The sequence below is a fragment of the Danio rerio genome, chromosome 7 (genome assembly GCF_052040795.2).
Source record: "Danio rerio strain M-AB ecotype USA chromosome 7, GRCz13ab, whole genome shotgun sequence".
NCBI lineage: Eukaryota > Metazoa > Chordata > Actinopteri > Cypriniformes > Danionidae > Danio > Danio rerio.
The window spans coordinates 57,066,817-57,087,135 of NC_141027.1; the positions used below are offsets into that span (position 1 = coordinate 57,066,817).

Consider the following 20,319-nt stretch of genomic DNA (forward strand, 5'->3'; position numbering starts at 1 on the left):
ATAGTTTACCCCAAAATTATAAGCCATCATTTACTCACCCTCAAGTAAAAAAACACTCATCCAAAAGAAGATACTTTGACAAATATTGGAAACCTGTAACCATTGATTTCCATAGTATTTATTGATCTATTATGGATGGCAATGGTTACAGGTTTCCCACATTCTTAAAAATATCTGCTTTTTGTGTTCAAAGTCAAACTGGTTTAAAACAAGTTGAAGGTGGGTAAATAATGGCATGCAGAATTTTCTTTTTTGGTGGTTAAGTGACTGTTAAACCTTCACATTGTGAACAGCCTTACCTTAAGGATTCATTCATTCATTTTCTTTTCGGCTTGGTCCCTTTATTAATCTGGGGTCGCCACAGCCAACTTATCCAGCATATGTTTCACACAGCGGATGCCCTTCCAGTTGCAACCCATCTCTGGGAAACATCCATACACACTCATTCACACACATGCACTACAGACAGTTTAGCCCACCCAATTCAACTGTACCACATGTCTTTGGGCTGTGGTGGAAACCTGAGCACCCAAAGGAAGCCCACACGAATGCAAAGAGATCATGCGAACTCCACACAGAAACACCAACTGACCCAGCCCAGGCTCGAACCAGTGACCTTCTTGCTGTGAGGCGACAGCACCTACTGCACCACTGCATCACCCATTTACCCTAACCAGTTTTTCTGCAATCTACAGTTCCTCGATAAATGACAGTATTGCTTTATAAATTGCTTGACTTGTCATGTTAAGCAATTTATACAGAAATTATGTCATTTATCAAATTATATATATATATATATATATATATATATATATATATATATATATATATATATATATATATATATATATATATATATATATATATATCACAGTATATCTGATAACATTTTTTTTTCTTTTGGAGTCTTATTTGTTTAATTTCAGCTAGAATAAAAGCAGCTATGAATGTTTTAAACACTATTTTAAGGACAAAATTATTAGCCCCTTAAAGCTAATTTTTTTTGATAGTCTGCAGAACAAACAATCATTATACAATAACTTGCCTAATTACCCTAACCTCCCTAGTTAACCTAATTAACCTAGTTAAGCCTTTAAATGTCACTTTGAGCTGTATAGAAGTGCTTTGAAAAATAACTAGTAAAATGTTATTTACTGTCATCATGGCAAAGATAAAAGAATTCATTTATTAGAAATGAGTTATTAAAAGTATCATGTTTAGAAATGTGTTGAAAAAAATCTTCTCTCCGCTAAACAGAAATTGGAAAAAATAAACAGGGGGCTAATAATTCTGACTTCAACTGTATAGATAAATATAAACAGCAGGACCTGAAGGCAATAATGCTGTCATAGTTTGAAGTAATATTAATGCTATATCTATTATTATTGCCTTTGAACCAATGGCTTTCACTGTTTTATTACAATAGGTTTTATGGTTTACGCTGTGTCTATTAAAAGGATAGTTTACCCAAAAATGAAAGTTCATATAAGATGTAATCATATACTCCACTAAGTCTAAAGCGGTCTTGAGTTTCATTCTTGTTAAACAAAAAATAAGATGTGTTAGTGATAATGATTTCAGAGCAGGTTCTTGTTTTGCCTTTAGATGGTGCCAAGGAGCTGTCTTTGTGGTCACTCCCAAAGGCTTCTTATGTTGACAGGGAACAAACCCTTTTTTTTTTACCTTTAACAAGATGCAAGTAAAAACATGCAAGAAATATATGAGATGTTTATACCATGAGAAGTATTGCTTTTTACCATGGATCAATTCAAACTATTTCTTTTTTTTTTTTGTAGAAAAAGAGCAAGACCTTTCTGAGGAATGAATGAGATTGGTTTCTCTTTCCCTCTCTCTCTTATAAATAATACTCTATTCATTTATTTATTTAATCACTTTCTTGTTGGCTTAGTCCCTTTATTAATCACGGGTCGCATCAGATGCCCTTCCAGCTGCAACCCATCTCTGGGAAATAATACTCTATTCTACTCAACACAATAAACCATTAAGTTCAGCAAAGAAACTCAACATTGCTTCATTACAAGTTCTAAAAACTATTGGTCGATATATCAGCACATCTCCAGTAACAAACCTTTAGAAAACTGGACTTTTGGCTCAAAACTACGAAGGTTCAGTGACCTAAATATAGTGACATTAAAAATATTAAATTGTCAGATTCTCGTTTACTGACTTGACAGAGTGATATAAAAATGAATTCCTAAGAAGTACATAGTAGACATCATTTCTGTCATTATTTTTCATGTTTTCATTTGCTTCCAAAGAAACACAGTCTATATACATTCTTTCACATCCTGTAATGCTGTAATAACTACCAGCCCTAGGCATGTTTTCAAGCTTGCTAAACTTGACCCACAGTAAAAGTCCAGCTTAGCTTATGTGTTTTAGTGAGGGCTTTCATGTGGAAAAAGACCCTGTAACAACGTTTAGATGTCCTATCGTCTTGTTCATAAATACATAACTTTCTTCCCTCCCTTGGAATTTGCCTAAAAGGAAGTTGGCTACTTATAGAAACCTGTCTAGTGGCTTTGTCATGCAATGAAAATAAAGCATTCCCGTAACTCTTTACTGTACACCCCAAGTGCTTAAACCTCTTATCCTCCACAGCCGAATCTCCATCTTTCAGTGATCGTCATCTTCATGCAATGATCAGTCCCCTGATCCCCGTGCTGCGCTAGTGTCTGAAGGCAAAGGGAAATACTTGATTGTTTTATGTTCAATATGAACATGACAATATGATGGAATTGTCAAAACCCAGCATTTTTACAGTGTAGATATGGATGCACAGAAAGAAAAATTCTGGGCCGAAATGGAATATTCTGGATGCACTTGGTCAAAATCCCAAACAGAATATGGTTTGTAATAGTTATTTATTATTGTATTACACAATAGCAATTTTCTCAGCAAATTCCAATTTCTTTTAGTGTGAACTGCCATTGCAGATTTCAGTTTTCTAAAAGATAATTATTATTCTATATCATTATAGGCTGTCTGGAATACTCGCTTCTGATTGATTCAATCGTGACATCCCAAGGCATGTTATTCCAAGTTAACAACTGCTAAATAATGCAGGCCAGACCCGGATTGGCTAATCGGGAGGACCGGGAGAATTCCCGGTGGGCCGGTCCGTTTTTTGGCTGCGAGGGCCGGTGTCCCTAGCTGCTTGCACTCTCAGCAGTCACACTCTTTTCATTTATTCATGTATTTGACCAAAGCCTCACTCTTTTTATTCATTATTTTGCCACAGATCCGCTCTTTTTATTTATTTTCTCGCAGACCCGTGAGCAAAATGCAGCCCGCAGGGTAATAATGACCTAATAGTAAATCATCATTCTACCCCAAACAGCGGCACCTTAGTTAATATACGAATTCAAATAATTAATATTAATGAATAATACACCTGCTCAATGAAAATCAGATGATTCACTACTTAATAAGTCTGATATAATTTTATCAGAAATCTTAAAGGGGAGAAAAAGATCGAGGTGGGTCACAGTGCAATATATATTTTTCTTAACAACACAACAGTGCCATTGTGGTCCAGTGGTCAGCGCGTTGTGTTTCTATGCTGCTGACCCGTGTTCGAATCTCACCTGAATATATTTTATTATATAATTTAAATTTTTATTGTTAAGACATATAATACTGTTAGGGTTGTTGAACATTTGAAGTTCTAAAGCAGCTGTTTTCTTGAAAAAGACGCGGTAGTGTCATTAGAAACTGAATTGGAAATGACCTTATTTTAATATAGTCAGTCGTAAACTGAGGTAGGCCGGTCTAAGGCTTGAAACTCCAGGGCTGAAAAGGAGTCCCACTCCGGCCCTGATGCAGGCTCATCCGGGAACTTCGAAACTGAAAATTTTCACATTAACAGCAGTTCTTCCAGAGAGGTCTTGATCGCATTACAGTTTCATTTCACTACACTGAATTATTTCAGTTAATTTACACCCTAGGGCAGTCAGAAATCAAATAAAAACTAAACTAAAGTCTTTGGCTGAGATGCAAAAGAAATTAGTACACTGGAGCTTTGAGGTAAAAAAAAAAAAAACTGACATGTTTTCAAATGCAATGTTTTTGGGTGTGTTAACAATAGTAAAAGTGTAATAATTGACTCTGGTTTGATCAGATAACTCTGCTTCACATTTGTGGGCACCTTACCACCTCAGGAGTGCATTATTTTTCTAATAATTTAGTTGCCCGTTGAATATTCCTTACGCATCTGGTACTGCAAAACACATTTAAAGTTCTGTTTCACAACAATAACACAGTATAGCCAACCTTGTGCTGTGTTTTTTCCTGTCATTTTTCAGATAATTGATACAATAACCTTTGCTGCAATGCAGGACTCGTCGGACGTTTGTTATTAAAGCAAGAATCAGGAGAGACTATTATGTATGGGACTTGGTCAAACTTTGACAGGGACTTTGTCAGTAACTGTTACAATTCATATGGACCAGTTTCTTCTTCCACAGGATCTTAACATGCAAGTGTGTAAGTGTGTTTTGTGTAGTTTGCAAAATATGTATTTAATTATGTGTTTTGTGCAACACAATCTCACAGCAATTCGTAACTTTTTGATTTAGTGGCTAATTCGTATAAATTTGTACGATCTAATTCGTACTATTTAGTACAATTTGCTTACGACCCACTGACGGTTAGGGGTGGGGTTAGGTGCCACGCCTACTTTTTTTAAATGAGCTGAACTAAACTCGTACAAATTTGTACGAATTAGCCACTAAACTGACAAAATGTAAAATACTTACGTTTCCGCATGAGATCAGGCTGGTTTTGTGGCTTGTCATCACTTATCTATTTAAGATCAGAGCTTGTACTCTATCTCTCAAGTAAAATCTGTATAGGCTATTCACATATTGAGTCTAAAACCATGTTGAAAATGCTTGCTTCTTCCTTTAGCAATTGAAACGCATTTCTGAATCCACAATCCTCTGCCGTTTGACTTTGATATGGTCACCATCAGCTGTTCCTCACACAAGGCCCGGTCAATTTTCAAAATAGGCAAGGCAAGGCAAGTTTATTTATATGGCACATTTCATACACAGTGGCAATTCAAAGTGCTTTACATAAACAAGAATAAATGTAGAAAACAAGTAAAAAATAAAAAATAAAAACAAATAATAAAACGGATTAAAAAACATAAAAACAGGTAAAATGTGATATAAAAGAATGAAGAAGAAGAGAAAAACATAATAGCGCAATCTGTCGGACGCAGCACAGTGTTCATTCAGTAAAGGCACAGCTAAACAGATGTGTTTTTAGTCTTGATTTGAACATGCTAATGTTGGAGCACATCTGATCATTTCTGGAAGCTGATTCCAGCAGCGGGGGCATAGTGGCTGAAAGCTGATTCACCCTGCTTTGACTGAACTCTTGGAACTTCTAGTTTATATGATCCTAATGATCTGAGTGATCTGTTGGGTTTCTATTCAGTGAGCATATCTGTAATGTATTGAGGTCCTAGGCCATTTAGTGATTTATAGACTAGTAATAATACTTTAAAATCTATTCTGAATGTAACTGGGAGCCAGTGTAGAGACCTGAGGACAGGTGTGATGTGCTCTGATTTTCTGGTTCAAAATAGCTCAGGTTTTGCCACTGTTTGTTTTTGCCATCGTATGACAGGAACTACCTGTGAATTTAACAATTTTACTGCACACCTTCCAACCAATCAGAATTAAGAATTTCAACAGACCATGAAAAAATAGACAATAATGCATACCCAAATTCAGAGGTGCTCAATCCTGTTCCCGGAGATCTACCTTCCTGCAGATTTCAGTTGCTACCTATATCAAACACACCTGAACCAATTAATTACGACCTGAACACCACTTGATAATTACAGGCAGGTGTGTTTGATATGGGTAGCAAGTGAAAACTGCAGGAAGGTAGTCTCCAGGAACAGGATTGAGCACCCATGCCCAAATTCAACTGTCCATAGTCAATTATGCATAACCTAAGCATTTCTATATCTATCACCAGAATTCATCTTTGAATTTAACAATAAGGTCAGAGATCATTTTCTATTGGGTGCTAAATTTACTGCAGACTTGTTAACACCTCAATGGCAAGTGTATAAAGGGGAAACGCTTTGAGATCCTACTTCCAGCCTCAACGTCACTGTTGTGCTCTTTCAGTCATGACCTGTAGGCAACAGCAGTGTAAATGGACATACCAGAGCAACATTCCCAAATGACACCTCTCCAGGTATACTTTTACATACATCAATCTTATCTTTTTTTTTCTTCTTCTCTGTCTCTCTTTGTGTGCAGTTCTGAGACTATGACAATAGAGTTGAGATCAGTTACAGACTTTTTGGAGAATGTGCAAGAGGCTATTTGTGTTCTCCACGTGATCTCAGGTTACAAAACTCATACTGTAACAGAATATTTTGAAGGGCCCAAAACGGGTGTGTGTGATCAATAACATACTTTCACATCACACTAGACTAGACATTCTTCTTTATCTGTCGTGAGAATCCACACATTTTCCAGATTTATATGGTTTAAAACCATTATACTAAGTTTTAATGATTCTAAAAATTCAACCATTATGTAAAAAGTCCCATAATGACAATGTGAAAAAAAGATTTTTTGAAATTGTTGCAAATTTATTTAAAATAAAATAAAAATCAGAAAAATCACATGTACATTTGTTTTCACAGCCTTTGCCTAAAGCTCTAAATTTAGCTCAGGTACATTCTGTTTCCACTAATCATTCTTGAGATGTTTCAGCAGCTTAATTTGAAAAGGCATACACCTGTCTTTATAAGGTCTCAGGGTTGACAGTGCATGTCAAAGCACAAACCAAGCATGAAGACAAAGGAACTGTCTATAGACCTCCGAGACAGGATTATCTCGAGGCACAAGGCTGGGGAAGGTTACAGAAAAAATTCTGCTGTAAATGTAAATGTAATGTTGTATCAGATCCATACAAAAAAGTCATGTCCCTCTCACATCTGGAGTTTGAGTCCCAACATTCGGCCTTTCCCAATCCTATCCCTCTGTGTCTTTCACTTTGCATCATTTAAATATTTACTGTCCTATCATAATTATAGGCAAAAATCCCCCCCCCCCACTCCAAAAATATCATCACAAAAAAGAAAAAAACATGTCATTGAGACTAACATATTTCACCACTAAAAAAAAAAGAAGGCGGAGAGTTAAATCTGAAGTCAGCAAGTCTGAAGGTGGTATATGAGTTTTTAAAGTCACTTTCCGTCATACAGGAGGGCCTGAAATGTGTTTACACTTTTGTAGAGATCTGCAGCACATTACAGTGCCGTTTAAAAGCATGTGGATGAGGTGTACAGACCCCAGCACTGAGATCATAAGGGTCAGGACCCCCTCGGAGAGATAATGTGAAACACCTGAGGCCCCGGAGCAGCTCAGAGGCCTTTCATACACACTGTACTGTTGAAAGGAAACCTGCCAATGTGAGGCCCCATTGCTGTCAACACGGTTCCGGTGATAACCTCTGCATTACAGACTGAGCTTCATAAGAAATGTAGCATTTGTTCCATAGACACAAATCACATTTGAATTTAGACTAAAATGTTATTATAAAACAGCTGAAGTTAAAATTATTAGCCCTCCTGTGAAATATTTGCCAAATGATGTTTAGCAGAGCAAGGAATTTTTTAAAGTATTTCCCATAATATATATGTATATATATATATATATATATATATATATATATATATATATATATATATATATATATATATATATATATATATATTTTTTTTTTTTTTTTTTTTTTTACTGTAGAAAGTCTTACTTGTTTTATTTCGGCTAGGATAAAAGCAGTTTTTAATTAAAAAAAAAAACTTTGTTTTTCTCTAAGTTTAGAATTTGATAATAATGCCACTTCCTAAGTGACATGGTGGCTCAGTGGTTAGCACCGTTGCCTCTTAGCAAGAAGGTTGCTGGTTCAAGTTTGGGCTGGAACAGTTGGCATTTCTGTGTGGAGTTTGCATGTTGTCCCTCTGTTGGCGTAGGTTTTCTCTGGGTGCTCCGGTTTCCCCCACAGTCTAAAGACATGTGCTAGGTGAATTGAATAAACTAAATTGGCTGCAGTCTATGAGTGTGAGTGTGAATGAATGTTTTCTAGTACTGGGTTGCAGCTGGAAGGGCATCTGCTTTCTAAAACATATGCTGGATAAGTTGGCTGTTCATTCCCCTGTGGCAATCCCTGATAAAACAGGGACAAAGTCGAAGGAAAACAAATGAATAAATGAATGTTAATCCAAAAAAACTGAAACTGAAAAACAGTGGTGACCTCTGATAAATAAAGGGACTAAGCCAAAAGAAAATGGATGAATGAATGCCACTCCCTATACAATATATGGTTTCTTGTAGGTTAATATGCCAACTGATAAAAGATTTTGCAGTGTTTCTTTTTATTTCCTCCTGCTAAAAATTCTTGCAATCAGACAGGTGTCTGAAGTTACAGTGTACCTGAATGTAAGATCTTTGTCACGTAACTTGCGATCACAGACAGGTGTCTGATGTTACAGTATATTAATGTATAAGTTATTTGACACAAAACCCCTGTGGAAATTAACCCCATATTTTTGCATTGTTAGATGAGTTTTCTTCTTTGAGGCCTTTGAATTTGCCAAGCTAGCAAAACCTGTTATGTTTTTATTTAGTTTCTTGATGCTGTTTTATTTTGCTGCCATAGTTGGACTGCTGATGTAACATTAAATAATGTATTTGGAAATGTTATCACAAATGAATTTCCATTGCCAATATAAATGAATTACAATACATTTATTTCCAAAATAAATCTGGATCAACATATTTGGACAATTAGCAAAGTCATTTATACATTTCTCTGCACAATGGGTCTTAAGGCTTAGGCCCAATTCCAATTCTATTTTTGTACCCCTACCCCTTCACCCTTCAAAATTTACCCTTAAGAAACGGTAGCACTACAACACCTCCACAGGTCATCATATGTAATCACAATCGCCTGCTTTGTATGAGATGGACGATGGCGACTGCTGTAGTTATTCCAGTTGTGTTATTTTTTTGGTATTTATCATCAGGAAATCAACAAAGGCAACAATATCATGTAATTATAACAATATAATGTGGCAATAAGATCGTACCTGTACTGTGCATTTACACCCTGGGCATATTCATCCATGTAAACACACAACTTCAACATTATAGCAGACACTGTAAACAGCTCATTTCCATCCACTAGACTTTTCTTACAGGATATTCGAGTGTCAGATGTGAAAGCATGTTATGGGATCACTATACAGGATTTATTATTATGGATTATAGATAGCCAAATTTAGCATTTTTTATTTTACAGTTTAAGCACAACAGTAAAACACAAATGCGGTTATGAATGAATGATCAATGAGTGTTTGTTTGTTGTAAAAAATCATAATAATGACAAAAAAATACTAATTTGTGCCTCTCCTAACTTTCAGGTGCAGCTATGCGGCCATTGTAACTGGTGTATTCTGGGAAATTTTCTTAACCCTTGGTTTCGAGTGTGGTCCTGAAAAATCTCAGTTTCAAGGGTTATCTAACCCTTCCCTTTAGCCCTATGCATTCAAGCTAAAGAGAATTGATTAAGGGGAAGGGCTAAGGAGTAGAATTGGGACTTAGTGTGGACAATGTACATTTTTGCTTTATTTGGTCTATTGCTAGCTATGTGGCATGCTTTTGGAACACTACTTAAAGGCCACCATTCTATGATGCACATTGTTCGCATATGGAATACCAGAGTTAGCATAAAAATCAAATGTGGCCCACATTATGGCCAATTTATGTTATTGGCTTACATGCTGCAATGGTTCAATTCACTTAAGGCCCAAATCTGGCAAATTGCCTAATCAAATCAAATTGCCTATATTCCATCAGTCAGTACAGTATGTGGGCTGGAGCAGGGTGCTGGAACTGGGCAAAATAAAAAATGGGGTATTTCTGGTGTGTTTATTCATGGCTTCCTTGTGACTTAAATCTGGCAAAATAGACCAGGGCACAAAATGTTCTAATTTATTCATTTATGGCGGACATTCCGTCTATATTTGGCTTACTTGTGGCCCAAATCTGGCAATCAGCAGCTGACTGCCAAAGTGCCCTCATTCTATGTGGTATATGGGCAGGAACAGTGTTTTGGTTTTAGACCAGAATGGGGTGTTATAATGTAAATAAACGTGACCCAGATTTAGGCCGGTTCTTATTTATTATGTTCTTGTTTATTATTATTTTAGTTTAAGGCTGACAGTTGGCTTTTCTTTTTCATTGCGGCACAAGACTGGATCGCCCTATTGCCATTATTGCACGGTATGTGGGCAGGACAACTGTGACAGGAGTGGGTCTGATCTTGGCCTCAGAAATTGTGCCTTCTGGGTGACAGGACACTATATTCTTTAACAAGGGCATAGTCTTTCACAGGACATCACTAGTCCTCGTAGGCTCTGGGGATTTTCAAGAGATGTTGGATCAGGTTTACATCACTGATCTGTTATTCCGTTATATCAATGTTTTTTGCCCAAGAAACCACTTACCTCTTTTTGCTGTGTGACAAGCTCATCGTTCTTTTGGAAAACGGATGGCTGATGAATGAAGGAAAGGAACCATGTGTTGTACTAAGATATTCTGGTAAACATTCCCCAAACCCTGACACTCCCTCATCCACTTTTCACTTCTTTACACAGTTTGGGTTCAGTCTTTAACCATTGGGATGATGAACATAATGCTTCCCATCTGACCCAAATAAATGAAACCTCCTTTCATCAATAAAGCAAACTTTGGATAATTCTTTTTGTCCACAAAACATGCTCTTCGTCAAAGGTTTGTCAAGCCTTTTGCTAATGAGAGATTTGTTCACAGTGGGAATTTAGACCAAATTCTCTTAAAAGTTCATAAAACATTAACAAATACGTATAGTACATTCTGAGTAAGCCCAACTTACACTGTGCAATTTTTTATATGCTTTGCAGTAATCCAGTGATTTTAGCTTGTCAAACTGTACAAACATGTTCCCCATGTCACACTGTTAGACCTCAGTTGTCAAAATGTCAGACTGTTCAACAATCAAGACAAGTCATCTGGAGTTCGACGCCATCAATTCACGACACGTTCAATAACCGCTCTTCTGCAATGAAACCTCACAGCAATCATAAACAATCTGTAGTATTAATTTTACTTATTGCATGCCTTGATAAGAAAACAGTTGTGACATTTCCCTGGGGTGGTTTCAAGCCGTCACACTGATTGTGCCATCAGGTTCAACATGCCTATTGGTTCTTTGGTTAACGCTGAAATCATAAGAAAAATCACACTGCAGGAAAATGTCTGAAACCTTGTCATAGCCAGAATTTCATTGGAGGAAAAATCTGATCGCAATCAGCCATTAATCAGCTGTTGGGGAACATGTCAAACCAACGATTAAAGACCACCGATTTTACACTATTAAAGGGATCTTTTAGGATTTACATTTGTTTCAGATGATCTTTCTGAAAACTCTCCTCCGAATTCACAAATAGGGGAGAGTGAGGATGGTTGCAACATGGGGCAGTTGCAATAAGACTTCCTCCATTCAGGAATAAGCTAGAGTGATATTCATACTACATATTCTCAGTTCGACCCTCCTTAAATCTAAGAGAAATCAGCCATATGTGACCATTCCTTCAGTATAAAACTAATTTTAAGGTCAAAAAGATTTTTTTTTAATGTTCAGAATTTTTTTCATAATCTAATCTGTTTATGTAAAACATCATTCATGCACATAAATTAAAACATTGTTTTCTTATCTTTAAATATTAAGCATTAAAGCTATTATATCCACCTTGCATAGACAGTTTAATCATGTTTGACAGAGTTGGGACAGTTGCAACATGCTGTTGCATTTGTCCTCTATCACAAAATTCATTTAAAAGCTTGTCATATTAACAATGTACAGTTTTAATTTGATTAGTTTCAATGTAATTTAATTTGAAAAAATGAATTCATTTTAAAGTTCAAAGAAGCAGTTTAGTAAAGTTCCAGTCTAGATTTTAAACAAAACAATATTTTTGTTCACTTTTTTTTTTTTAGGCGTGAGCTTCTCTTGGTATGGCTGAAAGGGTTACTCTTTTGGCCTCGATATAGACAACATGCGGTCTGTGATTGAAGGATTTAATATCAATTTTCCAAATCTCCAAAGCTTCTGCAAACTTTTAGGCTGGCAGTGAAATAGTTCCTCCAAACAATGAAGTTTCCACCAATGGCCAGATTAACACCAATAACTGGGAGAATCTGAAAGTGCTGTCTAAATTTGATCTGTAATGTCTTGTCAAGTGTTTATACTGTTCTTCAAAATATATGAAACTATTGAAATACACTTAAAACCCCTTTCTTTACCTGTCAGGGTAAATCCAAATAGAACTACAGATTGACCTGGGAAATTATGCAATGGTAGGTTGTTCTCTAATGTTTATTTCCACTTTATTAAGAGAACACTTGACATTATTTAATTTCGAAGGGTTTCATTGATTTAGGGGTTTGATCAGGGGCGGCACGGTGACTCAGTGGTTAGCACTCTCGCATCACAGCAATAAGGTTGCGTAGCTTTCCTCCTTGTGCTCTGGTTTCCCCCACAGTCCAAACACATTTGCTATAGGTTATTGGAAAAACAAAAATTGTCCATAGTGAATGAGTGAGTGTATGGGTGTGTCCCAGTACTGGGTGGGGGCTGGAAGGGCATCTGCTGCATAAAACGTTTGCTGGAATAGTTGGTGGTTCATTCCACAGTGGCGACTACTGACAAATAAAGGACCTAGCTGAAGGAAAATGAATGAGGAGTTTGATCAATTTGATGCTTTTTGTTTCATTTAATTTGATTTAATAGCAAGTTTCTGAAGTAAAATTACACACCTGAAATCAACCATGTCAAATAACGTTAACAATGCTATAATAATTCAATGACAAATCAAAGAGAGAGCCGTTTCAGTGTTAAAAACAGTAGTCCAGTAATATTACAGAATTGTTCAAATTGAATACTGATCCAAGTATGCATTATTAGCACAACAATGCAAATAAATGAAACAAATGTAACAACTGAAGTACACCATAAATAAAACACATGACAGAGAAAAATAAGATTTGTTGTTGTTTTTGTAATGGACATACAGCTTAAATAAAGTCAGTATTACAATGTGAACTGCATCACGATTCCACGCATGCAGAATTTTAATCTGCTTTTAATCAATTTAAAATCTACTCATTTTTATCCGCTGATTTCATTGGTAAATACATGTGAAGAATGGACTGTTATAAAACCATGCATTTGCTGGTGTGAGGTAACGAAGCATTTTTCAGCTCTAAACTTGCTTAAAGAAAAACTACTTTATTTTGTTCAGCCTGTGAGGTTTAACAGCACATACTACATTTCCTTGGCAAACAGTAGTTCAGTAGAAGAATACATTCACATTCTTTGTCATCTGTACTCTTCTCCACAGAAGCCCTGAGCAAAAGGTCTTGTAAACAAGCATCACATTCAGTTACTCACTTCATGCCACCAATACTATAATAATCAGCAATAATATATTCTCAGTCTACCAACTTGTGCTGCTAACCGATTGGTTACACTGATCACAAGTTTCTTCTTTCTTATGAGTGGATGATACATTATGGATGTATCTATAAAAGATCAGCACATCCAAAAATGAAACAATCATTAACTCACCCTCATGTGCCATTTGAATTCCTCATTCAAAGAGAAAATTCAGTGTTTGCAGAATTAGGTTTTATATAGCAAGTGAGTGTGGACTAATCAGATATATATCCCTCACAAATGTGTTTCGGAGGGCATTTACAACTGTCCTTTTCACGATTGGCTTGCTATACCATCAGAGACAACATAAAGTGACCTGGAGCCTCATGTACAACAACTTGCGCTGAATTAATACTAAAACATTGCGTACGGATAAAGCTGAAAATGTGCATATGCAGAAACAAAATCAGATGTATTAAATACTGCGTACGTGGAATCCCACACATATTCTCTTTGTACATCCAAATTAACATGAATCTGAGCGCACGAGCATGAATGCAAAACCCCTCCCTGCCTCCTTCCCTATTTAAATAGGATAATGACTCCACTTTGGCAAAACCAAATGAAAAAGCAAATGGTAAAAGCAAGCAACAAGAGAAACTTTACAGAATGAGAATTGGAGATGCTCCTATCAAAGGTAGACTAGTGAAAAATTGTATTATTTGCAAGTTTGTCCTCCGGAATTAATAACAAAAGAAATAAAAATAGAGTGGGAGAGTTTATCTGACGTGGTTAATGCAGTAGGGTTTGAACGTCGCACTGTGAATGAATTAAAAAATAAATTGTCCGATGTAAAGGTGCAAGTTAGGAGGAGAACAGTAACCGTGAACTAGCACCCTTTAGAAGAGTGGTCTCAATTTGACACTTTACTGTCTGGAGTAGTATTCGTGTCTGTGGGAGACAAAGATGTATTAGAGGAACACTTTGTTAGGGTGGTATAGCAGCACCCATCTGCTCAAAGCAGCGTCACCACCATTTCAGCTGCCCAATCGCCTGCTCTACAACTGACCGTGTGTGAGAATGGGCATCATTGTATCTGCGCTCTTGGTCAGTTAGTGGGCTGTTGAGGGGGTTAACAGCCAAGTCTTTAATGGCTAACAGCGGTCTCCTGATATGAAGTTAAATAATTACTAATACTTAAACTTAAATAAAAATAAATAAAAATAAAAACTTAGCTGGAATTATATCTTTAAAATACATCACTCACCAAAAAGCCACCCATCGCGCACCCTGCCACCTTGGAGCCTTCGTAATCGACCATTGACAATTTACTCTAATAATGCCAACACTGCCATTGCCATAAACTAAGGGTTGTATACATTTGCAAATACTTTTATAGGTTCTAAAATTACATATGTGGTTAAAAAAATAAAAATTATACATATATATATATATATATATATATATATATATATATATATATATATATATATATATATATTGTCAATTAACCAATTATAAATGTTTTTCACATTTGTTGGTGCGATACTTTGTAGTGTGCAATTTAACATAATTGCCTCTAGGAGTCACCAATGCAAATAAAACAAACACAGACAAGAAATACATGTACGCCAGACATGAAGTTGGCGCGGACCAATGCACAATCTCACATTAGTTTCATCGCTAGTAAACCCAAACATGAGCATAATATCTGGCGTAAGCAAAGTTTTTGTGCGTGCACAGCACTGATACATGAGGCCCCAGGTGTAAACAGTCTCTACATGTTATATAGGAAGTGCAAAAAAAAAAAAGCTACAAAGGAGGGAAAGAGTAACTTTGTAGACAGACAGATACAGTAGATAGATTTATGTTTATGTTTAAAAAGCTTATTTTGTGTGTGTGTGTCTGTGTGTGTGTGTGAGAGAGAGAGAGTAGATTCAGCTGTAGGGCTGCCAGATTAATCAAATGCAATTTTCATGCACATTCATCTTCCTTACGCATACACGCAAAGCATAATGGTTAATTTTGCTTTCGAAAAAAAAAAGTTCTAATATATACATACAAATTTGTAAAATGCGCTCCCCTAAAAATTGTCCCAATCATTGTAAAATTATGAATTTTCATATCACAATTTATAAATTTGCAGAAAAACTAAATATTGCAATGCAAGTTTTTTTTTCAATATCATGCAGCCCTAGTTTGGAGTGATATGAAGGTGAGTATGATGATGGAAATTTCATTTTTCGGAGCGTGATCTGATACGTTTATCGGATACTGTCAGATAACTATTCCTTTATGAGTTTGTCGAACAATCTGTTGAGAAGCGCATGCTGTATCCAAAATGCAGTTTTTATTTTGTGCAAGATTGAGTATAATAGATAGATTTACTTTGCCTTCTTTCCCCAGAACTGCAGCACAATGTTAAGGTTATCCAGTCATTCCTTGGCGAGTCTCTGTATTAGCGAATACCAATCTGTCCGTTTGTGTGTAATGTAGGTGGGTGTTATGATGGGAGTGGGCAGGCTGGGGAAGCCTTCAGTTTTAATGCTCTCACACAGAGCCTCTGCATTACAGATTACATACATGCCACAATCATAACTGTTCTGCTGAGAAGGGCACTGCTCCTCCACAAAAGGCACTTTCGCCCCAGCTCCAAGAAAAGCTTCCAACTTGGCTGCAATACGGCGGGCATGCAGAGAGTTACTTCCACTCTGGGAGTCGTAGTGGGCAAACTGGCTGGTGTCTCGCCGATAGAGGAGCAGGCTCCAGTGAGAGCCGCCAGCCGTTTGATTCGAGTTGTCATTGACTGCCAAAAATACCCAGCGACGAGACGCAAGGCTCAACGGCTCAAGAAAAATGGCAAGCTCCTCATGACATGAGGCGTATTTGATAAACTGAGCAACTTCAGGGCTGATGAAACAGATCTTATCGGAAAGGCTTTTGAAGCATTCAGTTGTAAAGTATTCAAAGGCAAAACCTATGACCTGATCGTTGAGCCAGTGCGGGCCATTGAGAAGTGCCACGTCCGAGCGCCGCAGCAAACTGTCCTGGTAGCTCAGCACCACTGGATCCATTCTCAAAAATAGCAGCAGTTACTGTAAGATGACAATGCAGAGATTTTATTGATTTGCATTTATGATCCATTCCACTAACACAATACTTCTGTAATGGTAAACTGTCACTTACACAACAACAGATGTTCTGTTATTCTTACTATATTATTCGATTACCATATTTGACATTATTTGCTTACCTTTTGTATTATATGCACAAGGCATGCAATGGTTAAAATTGTCATGCCATAATTATTACTCAATATTGTATCACGGTATCTGGTATTTTAATAAAAACAAAACAGGTTATTTACGTTTACAGTAAAGTATTTGTGTCTGTATGTGTACTTTTAGAAGCATGTTTTTTATTTATATACAGCAAGTTATGTGCAGTTACATTTCCTTCATTAGAAAAGTGTGCTCTAACAATAATAATAACAACAATAATAAATCATAAACAGAATAATTCACAGTATTCTGAAGTGCCAACATGGTATTTTAATAAAATACAAAAAATAGATTAAAAATATCAATGAATTTCAGTGTTTTTGTATCAATAAAAACAAAAAAAAAATTCAAAGAGTTCAATTTTGTAGGCTTACAACTCCTAAAACATGTTTTTCATTTATATACAGCAAGTTATTGTTTTTGGTATTGTTATTATTGTTATTAAGTTGCTTTTTATGAAAAAAAAAAACAGACAGAATAATTCACAGTATTTTATATATTACAGATTACAGAGATTACATAGCTTCTGTAATTTATGTCACAATCACTGTATGTTTTCTACTTTGCACCATTGAAAATATATTCATTTCCATATATAGTACCATTATCAATGCAGTCTATTTCTATAGGTCAAAGATGAGATTCCATTTTGGTGTCTGCATCAGATTATATCTACAAAAGTGATTATGCAAATAAAGTGCATATACTTTTTTTTTATGTGTAAAATATTGTTTAAAAAGTAACAAATGGGTCAGATTGTGTTATATCATTATTCAGAGTAAATTATATACATGTAAAAATGCAACAACATACTTATTCTCATGTAATTATTAAAATATATATAAAAGGACTTTGCTAATGCATTTTAAATTATATTGTAAATTATTTCAAATTGTATTGCTGGAAAATGGCCAAAACCTAGTTGTGGAAACAGCACTGGCCAAAAAAGGTGCAAATGATAATTAGTTGGTATTAGTCATGTCATGTCATCAATTGATTTTTGTTATAATTAATATAATTTGTTTGGTTGCATTTGTACAGATTGAATTGTAAAAGTGCACAATTACATTATTATTATTATTTTTATTATTATTAACTTAATCTACTTATTTTCTAAAATAAATAAATCGCTTAAAGCAGAGGTGCCCAAACTCGGTCCTGGAGGGCCAGTGTCCTGCATAGTTTAGCTCCAACTTTCTTCAACACACGTCTCTGGAAGTATCTAGTATAGCTAGAAAGAGCTTGATTAGCTGGTTCAGGTGTGTTTAATTGATGTTGAAACTAAAATATGCAGGACAACGACCCTCCAGGACTGAGTTTGGGCACCCCTGGCCTAAACAGTACATTTTACTATCCCCACTCACTATTTTCATGTTGTAACAGCCTTTTTTACCCTCAGTACTCACATTTCTGTGTACCTACTGTAATAGTAGGTCATTTCAACAATAATACAATTTAAAGGTTACTTTGAAAGTGCTCCAGCATCACTTTAGGATGTTTCATTTACTGCAAATAATAGAATGACTATATAAAGATGTTTTTATTTACCATTCACAGCATCATTTGAATACGTTACAAATCTATTTATCAACATATATACTAATGACACAACCACTGACTGTATTGATCTTACTAACTTATTAAATTTGTTATTTCCCAACAATTTATATTTCTTTATTTTATTTTTTATTAGTACTGTCTCACTGTGGCAACTAATATCTGAGGTAACTTTTACAAACAGCATATTCAAAGACTTTTTAAAGCATCATAACTTTAAATCAAGCTCCTTTGTAATTTACACCCCAGCTTATTTAGTGTGTGAAAGTCCTTACTGTACTTAACAATTCACTTCACCTAAAAATGTCACAGTAAAAAATACCATTTAAAAACAGACATGTTCTAAGAACGTGAATAAAATTTGTTGATTTCAATGCAGGTAATACTCAAGTGCAGTTTCTGAAATATTAATAAAATGCACATTATTTGTCAGCGTTACTGTACTAGACTTAAATTTAAGATTTTAAAATGAAGAATTTCTCAGTTTTCTAAACAGTTTTTAACAGCAGTAAAATTGTTTAAATTACATAACAAATTTTATTTCATATTTAATTCAAGCACTTTTAATGACCTATGTTTGTTTTTAGGTACTTGTCAGGCCTTGAATAAATACGTGTAAAATTCATTTACTTTCAAAAAGTGTGGGACCCCTTTGGTTTGTATTTTCCTAAACAGCACCATTTTCAGTGTAGTTATTTATTTATATGCTTACATAACTACCTATTTGCCGTTATGGCTGTACTATTAATTCTACTGATTACACAATAAATATGTTATTTATAGTAAAATTTAAATAATTGAATACTTGTCATGGTGTATGCAGCTGATGTCAAAATGATTTACCCCATTATTAACCCCCATTTGATATATATATATTTTTTTTTATTATTATTTGTATTTTTGAATATTTACCCAAATGATGTTAACAGAGCAAGTAATTTTTCACTGTATGTCTGATAATGTTTTTTTATTTGTTTTATTTCGGCTAGAATAAAAGCAGTTTTTATTTTTTTTTAAACCATTTTAAGGACAAAATTATTAGCCCCTTTCAGCTATTTTTTTGATACAGTCTACAGAACAAACCATCATTATAGAAATAACTCGCCTGATTACTCTAACCTGCCTAGGTAACCCAAATTAACCAAGTTAACCCTTAAAATTTCCCATTAATCTGTATAGAAGTGTCTTGAAAAATATCTAATCAAATATTATGTGCTGTTATCATGGCAAAGATAAAATAAATCAGTAATAAGAAATGAGTTATTAAAACTATTATGTTCAGAAAGGTGTTATTTTTTTCTCTTCGTTAAACATAAGATGGGGAAAAAATAAACAGGGGGGCTAATAATTCTGGCTTCAACTGCACTTAAAATGTGTAAAAGCATCTGCAATTAAATGTGCCAAAGTTATTTGCATAAACTGTGGAGACAATTTAGAGATTTTATTGATTTAAATGCATACTCTAGTGGCTAATACTATGTTATAAAATCTATTCATCAATGTGTTGACATATCAGTTCATCTGCCCATTCTACTAACAGTAATTTATCACCAGCTCATATCACTTTAGTTTTGTAATTATTTCAAGAACAACACTTACACCCTGACCTGTACTTTTTAGTAACATAAGTAGACCCCTTCAAAATAGCCTATTAACGTTACAGTATTTACACTATTATTTTAACCGTTCTCGAGCATTAAAGTTGTCTTCCATGCACTACACTGGTGCAGGCCAAACTAACACAACGACTCCAAAGCAAATAATTTTTCGTTCTCTACCTTCTTTATCTGTTAATCTAGTCTGTAAACATCGTTTCTTACCTCGCAAAAGAAACAGCACCAAAATAAAACTATCATACCGTCCACCTTTCTCTACCACTGGCGCGATGAGGGCAGCTGCCGTAAACATTTAAATGTTGTGACAGAAAATGTCGTGCTTTTACACCCTT

At 35.4% G+C, this 20,319-nt stretch overlaps 1 protein-coding gene across 2 annotated transcripts; it reads right to left on the bottom strand.

The window, feature by feature from the left end:
* Positions 1-12,456: 12,456 nt before the first annotated feature.
* senp8 (SUMO peptidase family member, NEDD8 specific) lies at positions 12,457-20,285 on the bottom strand. Of its 2 annotated transcripts, XM_087259662.1 has the most exons (3): positions 20,192-20,255; positions 15,922-16,628; positions 12,457-12,820 (listed from the first exon to the last, which is right to left on the bottom strand). In XM_087259662.1, the coding sequence occupies exon 2, from the start codon at positions 16,605-16,607 to the stop codon at positions 15,969-15,971; it is 639 nt and encodes a 212-aa protein (XP_087115788.1). In that variant the 5' UTR covers positions 16,608-16,628; positions 20,192-20,255; the 3' UTR covers positions 12,457-12,820; positions 15,922-15,968.
* Between the last annotated feature and the right edge of the window lie 34 nt (positions 20,286-20,319).